At 38.3% G+C, this 12,647-nt stretch overlaps 1 protein-coding gene across 1 annotated transcript in view; it reads right to left on the bottom strand.

Moving 5' to 3' along the window:
- LOC311292519 (uncharacterized protein) overlaps nt 1-12,647 on the bottom strand; it is a 679,077-nt gene that overhangs the window by 37,220 nt on the left and 629,210 nt on the right. Inside the window, exons 23-27 of the mRNA XM_084412231.1 lie at nt 4,482-4,652; nt 3,485-3,658; nt 3,081-3,254; nt 1,710-1,883; nt 1,414-1,584 (exon numbers count right to left, since the gene is read on the bottom strand). Of these exons, the coding sequence (XP_084268357.1) occupies nt 1,414-1,584; nt 1,710-1,883; nt 3,081-3,254; nt 3,485-3,658; nt 4,482-4,652 (864 nt within the window). The remainder of the gene's footprint in view (nt 1-1,413; nt 1,585-1,709; nt 1,884-3,080; nt 3,255-3,484; nt 3,659-4,481; nt 4,653-12,647) is intronic.

Here is a 12,647-nt window from a genome sequence, read left to right as displayed (position 1 = left end):
CTTGTAGGGTCCGATGAAATAAAAAGTACAGTGTCATGCAAGTGTCTTTTTTTAATGTATTTCTTCTGATGTTTCTGTCTTAGATTTATAAGTTACCTTACTATAAACCCTTATGAAAATAAACACCTTTTACTACACTAACCATAGTTTAACCACACTGACTTATTTGTAGTAATACTGTGGCTGTACAAATGTTAACTTTATCAATCCAACCAAAGAAACATGGTTACTACACTTTTACTATAGTAAAAGCATGGTTCATTTTCATCTGGGTATTTTTGAGTATTATACATAAGTATAAAATACGTTAAACAATAGTTATACTATAAACTTTAAATATTTTAGCTTTCGTTACACACATTGCACATGAACGTCAGAACCAGCCGCCTCACAAACGACCTGCGTTTGGTTGATCTACGACGACAGCCTGCTTCACTCCTCAATTTGATAGGACACATTGTAAATGTATTTTGGAAAAAACTATGAGGAAAAAAATATGGGAATAGTAAATACAGTTATATTGGACATATAAGAATGAATGAAATGTAAAATGTTTTGTTAACAGTCATGGTGTGCGTAACTAAGCAACCACGTTCTCGTTCACGTTGCATGACGTCATCGAAGTATGTCCCAGAACGTGCATACTCTTTTGCTACACACTCAAAAGTATGTACTTTTTCCTCAAAAAAAAAGTACATACTTTTAGGTCGTAGTATAAGTAGGCGAATTGGGACTCAGCCAGTGACACTTGTTCAATCTCAGGGGTTCATGTATTCACAGAGCTCATCGCCCCCCAGTGGTGAACCATTGAGATTTTGAAACGTTTGGAAACAGTTATGACGTAACGAAGCCTTGTTTACTGAAATCACGTGACTTTGACAGTTTGATACACACTCAGAACCACTGATTCAAAACAAAAGATTTGTAAAGGTTTCATAGCTTCATGAAGCGTGTTTCGAAAGCGGCCATTACTAGCGTTCAGTCAACTTACCTTCAGTGGAACCTATTACAGGCAGATACTGATCACAGATTTTTAAAAAAGCACTTGTTAAATTTTTACAAGTTACATTATATACTGCACCAAACATTTCACATTTTGTGAAATACAAACATTGAATTGAAAGCAGTTATGAACAGTTCTGATTCTGATGTCAGAAAAAAACATTGTTCTATAGTAACTGAAATAATTATTGACTCATGATCAAACTGTCTGTCTTAATCAAATATTTAAAGCTTGATATCATGTTTTAATTGTGTTTTTAATTTGCTGTTTAATTGTATTTCTTTAAATTGTTGTGTGCTCTGTGTGACGATGAGGAAAAAAAAAGCAAACTGTCTGTCTGGAAATAATATCATTAGCTAACATTACAACTAAAAGTAAAGTAATATTATAAAGAAATGAGCAATACTCACGTCAGTGTGTTGAGTTGACAGTGTTTGTCCTGCAGTAGAGCAGCGATCTGATTCACTCGTGTGTCTCCTAGTTCATGTCCAAACAGATTCAGCTTTCTCTGGAGTAACAGGTTTTTACCCACAACTCTATTCACATACTGACAGGCTTCCTCTGCAGCAGGAATCAAAAACCTGGAGAAGAGTTAAATCAGTTCTCAAATAAATGTCCACCTTATTAAATAAATAAAATAATATATTAGTTATGAATATTTAGCCTGCATATAGCTAATTTAGTTAATTATTTGATCCTGTCTCACCTCAGTTTCTTCAGTTGACAGTCTGGATCCTGCAGTAAATCACTGAGCTGCTTCACTCCTGATTGTCCAGGATCATTTCCTGTGAGATCCAGCTCTATCAGGTGTGAAGGGTTTGATCTCAGAGCTGACGCCAGAGCTTTATAACCTTCTTCTGTCACACTGCAGTTAGAGAGTCTGGAACAGAGAGGAAAACATTCAGCTGATTAATCAATATAAATCTGAATGATCGCATCTTCCAGTCGCCTCTACAATAAGGAAGCTCCTCTTTCTGGTGGTCTACGGCACATTCAGTGGCATTTCACTGGTGTATTGCATGGATAAGTGCAGCGATTCCCTCCCGCTTCAGCATAAAGAGCAGTTTCCCTAAAAGAGCAAAACTGATGTTGAGCGTCTTTTTAAAGATGCCTTTCCGTCCGTGTGTTTCTGGATGCGGTTGTTCCCTGTCCTCATCTGATGGCCACAATCTCACATGTCTGGGCCAAGAGTGTGCTGAGAAATTGTTTGTGGATGGTTCATGTCCTCACTGTGAGAACAGGACCATGTTGACCCTGCGGTCTGGACTGTCCTTCCTCGTGAAGGCTAGAGTCTCTCTGCTGTTACCCAGCACTGCCTCTGCACAAAGCAGAGCCGCCAATATGGTTAACACTGTAGGAGACCTGAGGCTCACAGTGGGAGTGTTTCCCCATGGTCCTCCCGCTCCACTGGCCTGTCGTGTGCCGTTGAGCTGCTGGGTGATGGTGAGGGGTGTTTGCTATTTGAATCAACAATGGAGTTTAAAAAATACGACCGATGGACCGACAATGAGGTTCAGGCTTTATTAAGCTTATATGAGGAGGACGAAATCCAGCGGGAACTGGAAAGTCACACACAGTCCTACATCACCGGACTAATTTGCCTAATCTTCACGGTACTTTAGACTGCGATGGAAACACAGACAGCAACAGGTCTGGGGGAAAAAAGATCCTGGGACAGATTGTCTGGGTAATTTCGGTGGAAACGCAGCTTTAGATGATCATCTTATTGAAGAGGTACAGCAGCATTTAGTTTCCAATAGTCTGTTTTAAAACGCAGTCACACTAGTTTTGTGTGCTGGAAGATACGGTTTCTTCTCTTTCATTTTAACTATTTATTTGACGTCTTTCTTCTTTCTTCTCTGTTGAAAAGGCAGATTTCTGCATGTACACAATCAGTACATTGTATCAAATGCTGGAAATTAAACAATTACTAACTAGATAAAAAATACATAAAAATGTGAGCAATAGGGAAACCCAGAAAATGCACTGCTATAAACAATGAAACATAAGCCCTGCTGTCTTCAAATAAATAAACTTCAGTCACACTGTAAGTGCTGTACAGTATAATGATACTAACTGTAGTTTCTCCAGCTTGAATTGTGGGTTCATCAGTAGATCACTGAGGTTTTTCACTCCAGAGTCTCCTAGTCTATTCCCGCTCAGGTCCAGCTCTCTCAGGTGTGACGGGTTTGATTTCAGAGCTGAAGTCACGTCAGAACAACCTTCATCTGTCATATCACAGCAGCTTAACCTACATTAGCAGAGAGAGTGCAGAAAATTAGACAGAAGAAAATAAAACTGTTTATTCTGTAAAGTCACATCATCTTCATAAGCAAATAAAACAGAGGAAGAGAGATATTTATCTTTATTTCTCCAGATCACAAAATACTAAGTTTGCACAAATACAATGTTAAAGTGTTTTAGTTTAAACTGTTGAAGTGATTTTAAGCATTTTGATTCTTGTATGTGAATGTGACTGACCTCAATCTCTCCAGTTTACAGTGTGAATCCTTCAGTATGGCACATAAGTGCTTCACTCCTGAGTTTCCTAGTTCATTCCAGCTCAGGTTCAGCTCTCTCAGGTGTGATGGGTTTGATTTCAGAGCTGAAGTCAGGATGAGACTCTGTTTCTTTGTAATTCTGCATCTATTCAGACTAAATACAGAAAGAGAAAATGATTCAGATCTATGATGATCAACTAACGTGTTCATCTTCATCCAGCAGACTTTTGCTGACAAATAAACAGGGATATCAAGGTAAAGGTAACATGGAGAAAGACTACACATTGTTCATTTAAATATATTACCAACATTGTAACAATAAAAATGTTGAAAGCGTTGATCTTTTTATGTTAATATACATATTCATTTCATTTCATTTTTAAGGTTCTTTCGTGTCAGTGTTACCCTTGGTTTGCTCACTGGGTCAAATGTGTTTATGACGTTTGTTTTCAGACACATTGTCAAATGGTTATGACGTAACAAAGCCTCGTTTACTGAAATCAAGTGACTTTGGCAGTTTGATACACACTCCAAACCACTGATTCGAAACAAAAAGATGAAGCGTGTTTTGAAAGCGCCCATCACTAGCGTTCAGTCAACTTACCTTCAGTGGATCTTATTACAGGCAGATACTGATCACAGATTTTTCAAATGCACTTATTTAAATTTTTACAATTTACAGTATATGTTGCACCAAATTAGACATTTGTGAAATACAAAGATTAAATTGAAAGCAGTCATGAACAGTTCTGATTCTGATGTCAGAACAAAACATTGTTCTACAGTAACTGAAATAATTATTGACCCATGATCAAACTGTCTGTCTTGATCAAATATTTAAAGCTTGATATCACCTTTTTAATTGTGTATTTTTAATTGGCTGTTTAATTTTATTACTTTAAATTGTTGTGGCTCTGTGTGATGCTGAGGGAAAAACTGCTTAAAAGTAATATTATAAATAAATGAGCAATACTCACGTTAGTGTGTTGAGTTGACAGTGTTTATCCTGCAGTAGAGCAGCGATCTGATTCACTCCTGTGTCTCCTAGTTTATGTCCATTTAGATTCAGCTCTCTCTGGAGTAACGGGATTTCACCCACAACTTTATTCACATACTGACAGGCTTCCTCTGCAGCAGGACTCAAAAACCTGCAGAAGAGTCAATTCAGGTCTCAACTAAATGTCCATTGCATTACAAAAATGATTGATACGATAAAAAAAAAAAAATACACAAATAAATATATATTTAAAAGAAACTAGAGCGACACTCAGTCCTAAAGCAAACTTATAAGAACAGAAACGTCTCACAGAGCAGAAGGGCAAAAGTCGGAGTCACGTGGGACCACCAAGGGAGATGGCCGCACACTAAAGTAGCTCCTAAAGCCCGTTGATTAATGTTCTGAATTTTGAGATATACACTTCAATTGTGGTCATAATTTCGACACCCCTTTTCGACTTTGAGGTTTATCTAGTACTGCAGCCTTCGGAAAAATGGCAAATAATAACAAAGCGAACTTTTTCAAGGGAGCTACCACGAGGAAGAAACAAGCTAGCATTAGCCTCGCCCCGGCCCAGACCCCGGAGCTAGAGCCGCCTGAAAGCACACCTGCGACTGATGACGCCCCTCCAGCGGCAACGGAGGAGAGCACGGGGAATGACAGCAAAAAGGACGTTTTAGAAGAAATAAAGAAAATGATTGCTACACTTCAGGGGGTGGCAAAAGATGTCACCACTATTAAAGACACAACTAAAGAACTGAAAGATTCAGTGGAAGATATAAAAGTGAGGCTGGGAGAGGCGGAACAGCGTATATCAGACATTGAAGATGCTAGCGCGCTTACTGAGGCAGAAGTGGACAAATGCGAGAGGTTGGAGATGTTATGGTCACGCGTGGAGGACCTTGAAAACCGTAGTAGGAGAAATCATGTACGGATTATCGGACTTAAAGAAGGTGTGGAGGAACCCGGAAAAGTGGATCAATATGTGACGGAGATTCTGGATAAAGCATTTGAGCTTTCTGGAAGTGAATTTGAAATTGAGCGTGCGCATCGTTCCCCTGCACCAATGCCGGACCCTAATAAACCTCCCAGGGCGATACTTGTCCGCTTTCTACGTTCATCTGCTAGGGAGAAAGTACTGCGAGTGGCCAGAGAGAAACGGGGGATCGACTGGGAAGGTGCTAAGCTTTCCTTCTTTGAGGATGTTACGAGGGAGTTGGCGGAGAAGAGAAAAGCGTTCAATCCGGCGAAGAAGCGTCTTCGAGAGCTACAAGTGAAGCATAGGCTGGCTTATCCTGCAACACTTATGTTTATGTGGAACGGACAAAAGAAAACGTTCAAAGATGGAAAAAAGGCTGATAAGTTTCTGCAGGAGTCGACTTAGAGGAGTGCGAGACTTAATGTAACATTATGGAGAAATGTTTGTCAACTGAAAACTATAAGGTAACAAGCAATGGGCAGAACGGGGCTGCATGGGTTGTGCTGCCGTCGTACATCTAGTGTGTCTCACGGACCAAGTAAAGTTTTAGAGACTCAAGCTATAGTTAGTTGGGGATGGGTAAGAGGGGAGGGAGGGCAGGGGTAGTCGCTTAGCAACGTTGTTCTGGGTTGCAGTGTTCATTTTGTTCATGTTTGATTTTTCTAAGACAGCTAGTTGGAATGGGCCAGATGTGTTTTGTAATATTGAGTGCCATATATTTGAGTTGTGTAATGTTTTTGGCTTTGGGCAGATTCGTAAAGTGCACAAGGAGTGTCCCTTCACTTTTTTTTATTTTATTTTATTATTATTTTTATATAAAGAGATGAATAGGTATATTAAAATAATATCATGGAACATAAAAGGATGTGGGAACCCAGTTAAAAGGAGGAAGGTTCTGACATACTTAAAATCTAAAAATACAGATATAGCATTTATCCAGGAATCTCACATTGTAGGAGAGGAAGAGGCAAAAAAGATTAAAAGAGATTGGGTGGGCGCCGTCTTTCATATTCAAGCAAACAAAATGGTGTTTTGATCCTTATTAATAAAAATTTAAGCTTTGTGATGCTGAAAAAATATAATGATAAGGAAGGGCGCATTATATGTTTGGAAGCTTTAATTAACGGGGTTCGAACAATTTTGTGTAATATTTATGCACCTAATAAAGAGGAGCCAGATTTTTTCCATGGAATTAACAAGATAATAGGTGATCGTGAAGGGCAGGTTATATTGGCCAGGGAAATTTCAACCAGGTGATGGATGGGATAATTGACAAGAGCAACCCCAGGGGTAGGTCTTCACCCAGGGACAGAGAGGCTATTCATTTGCTGACGGAGGATCTGAGCCTAGTAGACATTTGGAGAATAGTTAAAGGAGTCATAACCTGCAATTTTCACTTTTCCACGAGAATCAATGTATGTTATGATCGACTAACGATTATACACTGGCCGGGAAGCCGATATTTAAAAGTGAAGCGTTTGTTTACCTCAGGGTAAATAAACCAGTGCGCGTGCACGCGCACTCAAATACGAGATTTTGATTTCAGCTCCCTCTTGACGTCATGAGGTAGTAGGATACCATATATGGACACCGCAGCAGGAAGCCCCCCCTTCCCCTCTCCCCCTCATATTCAGTTCAGTCGAGAAAGATGGAGAAACCGAGTGCACACCGGACTTGCTCTGTGGTTGATTGCCATAAAAACCAGTGGATGAAATTAATTTTTAATGACGCTGTCCCAACAACCCTTTCAACTGGCGTGCAGAGCCATATAGAGCGTCCACGACAGCCAAAACATCGCATTGATCTCGCGAGACAATAATGCCTTCAGAAATAAGGATAAAAGTAGGTCTGTGTTTATTTTTTTTCCACTTTTCTTTTTTAGAAGGGCCTGAAAGACTATAATACAGCAGTAGGTATCCAATGTAATACTAGGTTATGACTCCTTTAATCCTAGTTCAAGGGAATATACATTTTATTCTAATTGTCATAAAACATATTCAAGGATAGATTTCATCTTAATATCAAAGTCTCTGGTAGATGCAGTTGTAGGTTGTGAGATTGGAACCATTGCCATTAGTGATCATGCCACAGTAGAGTTACAAATCGATTTGAACACGGATAAAACAAAGAGGGGTCGCTGGAGGCTCAACACTATGTTGTTGCAAAATAAAATGTTTAGTGAAGAGTTAACAAAGGATCTGAATTTTTCTTTGAAATAAATATGGGTTCCACAGATAAAGTAGCCACAGTTTGGGAAGCGTCCAAAGCATATATAGGGGAAAGATAATTGCATATGCGACAAAATTTAAAAAAAGTAATTTAGGAAGAGAAAAAACTTTGGAAAAAGAAATACGTGAACTGGAGAAGGATTTGGCGAAACAATATTCAAATGATAAATACCAGACTATTTGTAAATTAAAATATCAGTTAAATGATGTTTATAATAAAAAGGCTGAATATGCCTTATTTAGGCTTAGAACTAAATTTTATGAAGGTGGTGAAAAGAATGGTAGATTATTAGCGAGACAACTGAAGCAGCAAGATAACCTAAACAATATATCAATGATTAAAAAAGATAACCAAGTGGTAACCTCATCAAAGGAAATAAATTCAAGTTTCAAATCATTCTATCAAGATTTGTATACTTCTGCTGGTGCGCTTAATGAGGAGGAGATGGAGACATTTTTCTCAGGTCTACAATTACCAACTCTCTCTAGTGAACAAAAAACAAGTCTGAATGCACCTATAACGGAAGAAGAGGTCAGAGCTGCTATTTCATCAATGAAAAATGGAAAGTCGCCAGGTTTGGATGGCTTCCCGATTGAATATTATAAGAAATATATTGATATTTTGGCTCCAGTCTTGCATAAAGTTTATCTTGAGGCACTAGAAATAGGCTCCTTACCAGGTACATTTAATGATGCACTAATCTCCCTTATTCCTAAAAAGGATAGGGATATTTCAGATCCAACGAATTACCGACCAGTAAGCCTTTTAGGAGTTGATTGTAAGATTCTGACTAAGGTTTTAGCCTCCCGCTTGGATAAGATATTGCCAGACATTATCAATGGGGATCAAGTTGGTTTTATTAAGAATAGGTGTTCGGGTGATAATATGAGAAGACTTATCCATCTTATACACAAAAGTAAATCTAGTCTAGATCCGGTGGCGGCCTTCTCCCTGGGTGCGGAGAAGGCCTTTGACCGGGTAGAATGGGGCTTTCTTAGGGCAGCCCTTTTAAGGTTCGGGATTGGGCCTGGATTTTGTAGCTGGGTGAAAACTATATATTCCTGTCCGAGGGCAGCAGTTTTGACAAATGGATTGATGTCAGACTTTTTCCATCTCTCACGTGGGACCCGTCAAGGGTGTTCTTTGTCCCCACTGCTCTTCACGATATTTCTGGAACCACTGGCTCTAGCTATTCGCGCTAATACAGATATCAGAGGTGTTCACGCAGGGGGTACGGAACACAAGCTGTTTCTGTATGCCGACGACATCTTAGCAGTGTTAACTGATCCCATGCAATCTTTACCGGCGTTGCTCTCATGTGTTGAGTCATTTTCAAGGTTGTCAGGTTATAAAATAAATTGGTACAAATCGGAAGGCATTCCGCTTTCAGCATCATGCCCTTCTAGGTATATTACTAAATTAAATTTCAAGTGTTTACCTTTAGGTATGAAGTACTTAGGAATATTATTAAACCCAAACTTAGAAGACATTATGCTTTCAAATATGGAACCTCTCCTCCTAAAAATAAAAACAAATCTGGATAAATGGGGAAAATTGAATCTTACATTATGGGGTAAAATTAATGTGATTAAAATGGTGGTGGCCCCGCAGTTCAATTATGTTTCCATGATGTTACCTGTAAGAATTCCTTCACATATATTTAGTCAATTTGAGAAGATAATTAAAGATTTTCTGTGGAACAAGAAGAAGCCAAGAGTTCATATAAAGAAAATGTGGGCCTCTAGAGACAATGGCTCTTCCAAATGTGAAACTGTATAATTTAGCATTTGAGATGTCAAGACTGGTCAAACACTGGACAGGGTTGGACTCTGAACTGAGCTGGATCAAGATTGAACAGGAACTAGTGAGCCCTTTCACGCCCATGGACATTCTCTCACAGGGATCAGCTAATAATGGACAGGACTTTCATCATAACCCAGTACTCATGTATTCTAAAGCTGTATGGGTAGAGGTACACAAGATTTGTGGAGCATCTCATTTAAGACAACCCTATGCCTCGTTATGGAACAACTCTGCTGCACAGATTGGGAAAAAAACTGTATATTGGAATGAATGGCTAGTCAAAGGCATACACAGGATAAGCGATCTTTATTCAGAGGGAGTGTTTATGTCCTTTGTTGAAATAACCCAAAAATATGGTCTGACTAGGAAAAATAATTTTTGGAAATATTTACAAATAAGGGATTGTATTACCAAAGCACAAATGCAGTGGTGGAGTTTTTAAAATTGTCTGGTACAGCACATAGAGAAGCTGTTTTCTACAAATTATTTAACAATTTAAAAAAAATATGTGAAAATTTGAGGACCATCTGGCAGAGAGATCTGAGTTGTGTCATTAGTAAAGAAGATTGGTGCAAAGTTCTGTCACATTCCAATAAATATATAAGAGAGGCCAGGGGTAAATTTACTCAGTACAAATTAATACATAAATGGTACTTCACTCCTTCTAAACTTAACAGAATGGGAATTATGCCTAATAATATATGCTGGAAATGCAGATCAGATCCAGGGACATTTCTGCATGCTATTTGGGAATGTGGGACAGTTTATCCCTTTTGGCAAAGAGTACTGGACAGTATAGGAAGGTGGATCGGCTTGACAATACCCATGTCACCAAGATTGTGCTTATTAGGGGATCAGTCTGTGTTACCAGGAGTTTTGAAATATGATTTTGTGGTTATAAAAGTGGGGGTGATTACAGCTGCTCGAGTGATTCTCAGTGTGTGGAAGGATCCATCTCCTCCAGAGTTTAACAGGTGGAAGGAAAATATGCTGAAAATTGTGTCATATGAAAAATTCTTGGCCAGGATTAATGATGATTTGGAGGGTTTTGACAAATCTCGGGGACGGGTTTTTGACTGAGATTGATGGATTTTTTATTGTTTAGTGCACTTCTCTTTTGTTAAGTCTATTATTTTTGTGGTGTTACATGTATAGGCACTTTATAATTTGATTTTATTGTACCTTCTTATTTTTGCATGTGTGTATGTCTGTAGTGATTATTGATAACAGGCCCAAAATGTAAATGTGAATTAATCATGTGTTTGGAAGCTGTTTTTTTTTTGGTTTTGGTTTTATTTAGTTAAAAAATGTTAAAAATAAATAAAGACCTCAATTATAAAAAAAAAAAAGAAGGGCAAAAGTCACTAGATCATGATTTTCAGTATGAATACAGAGTGTGAAATTAAGATCTTTCTGGCTTCTAAGCAGGAGGAGTGAGAAACGTCAGCACAGAGAAAACTGGCTTGTGAAACTGCATGTTTGTGAACATCTGGAGACTCATAGACCTGCTGTAGAGAGATGCAGTGTATCTGGGCTTGATGGAAAACTATTGTGTTCAGAAAACTATTTCACTAAAAGGTTATCTACAATTAATAATAAGAAGTGTGCACAAAACATGTTAATTATCAAGGTATGCTCCAGAATAACAGCACATACACTTAACCCTCTGGGGCGCCGGCGCGTTTTGCTGGATTTTCTTCACATAGTAGCACAATAGACTTAAATTCTGTCATTTATGGACATACAGAAAAAAAGAAATATGAAAAAAGAATCTGTGAGATGTCTACTTTTGTATGTGTCCAATTACAATCAAATCAAAACATTGTGCTTTTGTAAAATAAAGAAAATAAACAGGGTGTGCTTTCTGCCTCTCCCTCTCTGTGAACTTTTTTTTCTTGAGCACATCTATAAACTGAAACAAAATTCAGAGAATACTTGTCACACATTTATAAGCCATATATCTTTATAAACATTTAAGTGTGTACTTTTAAATGATCGGATTCAAACTGAAAACAAATATTCTCTGTTTAAGTTATTTGTATAAAACCAACAAGATGTCCAGTTTCTCAAACCCTTGCTCATTAGTTTTAATTTGACCACGCCCACATGCGCAAAAGAGATTGACATGCAAATCTCCACGTTAAGGAACGCGAACGTGCTCATTACCTCAAACACAAAGCACCAAACTTCATAAGTCTCTGCTTTTCGTCGAGTTTGGAAGACACGCCGTGAGCTTACATTGGATTTACCTCAGAAGAAGAAGAACGCGATTTGAAGACAAGAAAGATGTAAGGTAAGAAATTCTTAATTATATTAGTTAATGTTATTGTTGCATAAACTTCACATGGCAGTTGAACTGTTGCTACATATATGGTGAATATTATAATATTTAGACCCGTGTTTACTGTTAAATACTGTGTTTGTGGATATCTGCTCAAACGTAGATATGTATAATATGGTAACCATAATGTTTCATATTTTGGAGCGCGCTGTGCGTTTGAATGTTTCATATTCAAAACGCGCTGTGCGTTTGAAAAGCAAAATGCACCAAACATTAGGCTTCATGTTTTTACTCCAATCTGATTTCATAACAACATAACGAATGGAAACATTATATATGTGATAATCAATATATTTTTCTCTAGCGTAGTTGTTACTGAAGTGTTCCTTTTGAAAGATTTATAGGCTGCTATAGGGTATAGCACTGCGCGTAGCCTATGCCTACATGCACTACACTTGTAGTCAAGACCGCCTAAACCGAGAACAAGACACTACCAAGACCAGAGGGTATCGAGACCAAGACAAGACCAAGACCAAGTCAAGACCAAGACCAAGTCGAGACCAAGACCGAGACCAAGTCGAGACCGGAGGGAAAAAAATAGACTAGTGTTGAAGCTAAGCAATATGAATTCAAGAACAGCAGCATACTAGGGTTCAGCCGCAGTTTACATTCAATACATATTATATTGTATTACTTCAACTACACAGGCAGAACAATACAAAGACAGACCATGTCATGTGTGTGACTGTGAGCTCACTGTAAATGTTTTTGCAGGGTGAGATCAACTATGTATAGCAATTGCATGACGGCTGTTACTGCACTATTGGAGGATTGAGACTCCCTTAACTTTTGTG

This window comes from Rutilus rutilus (assembly GCF_951802725.1).
Source record: "Rutilus rutilus genome assembly, chromosome: 6".
Classification (NCBI taxonomy): domain Eukaryota; kingdom Metazoa; phylum Chordata; class Actinopteri; order Cypriniformes; family Leuciscidae; genus Rutilus; species Rutilus rutilus.
Note: the sequence above shows the minus strand (reverse complement) of the source record. Positions and strands in the feature narration are given on the sequence as shown.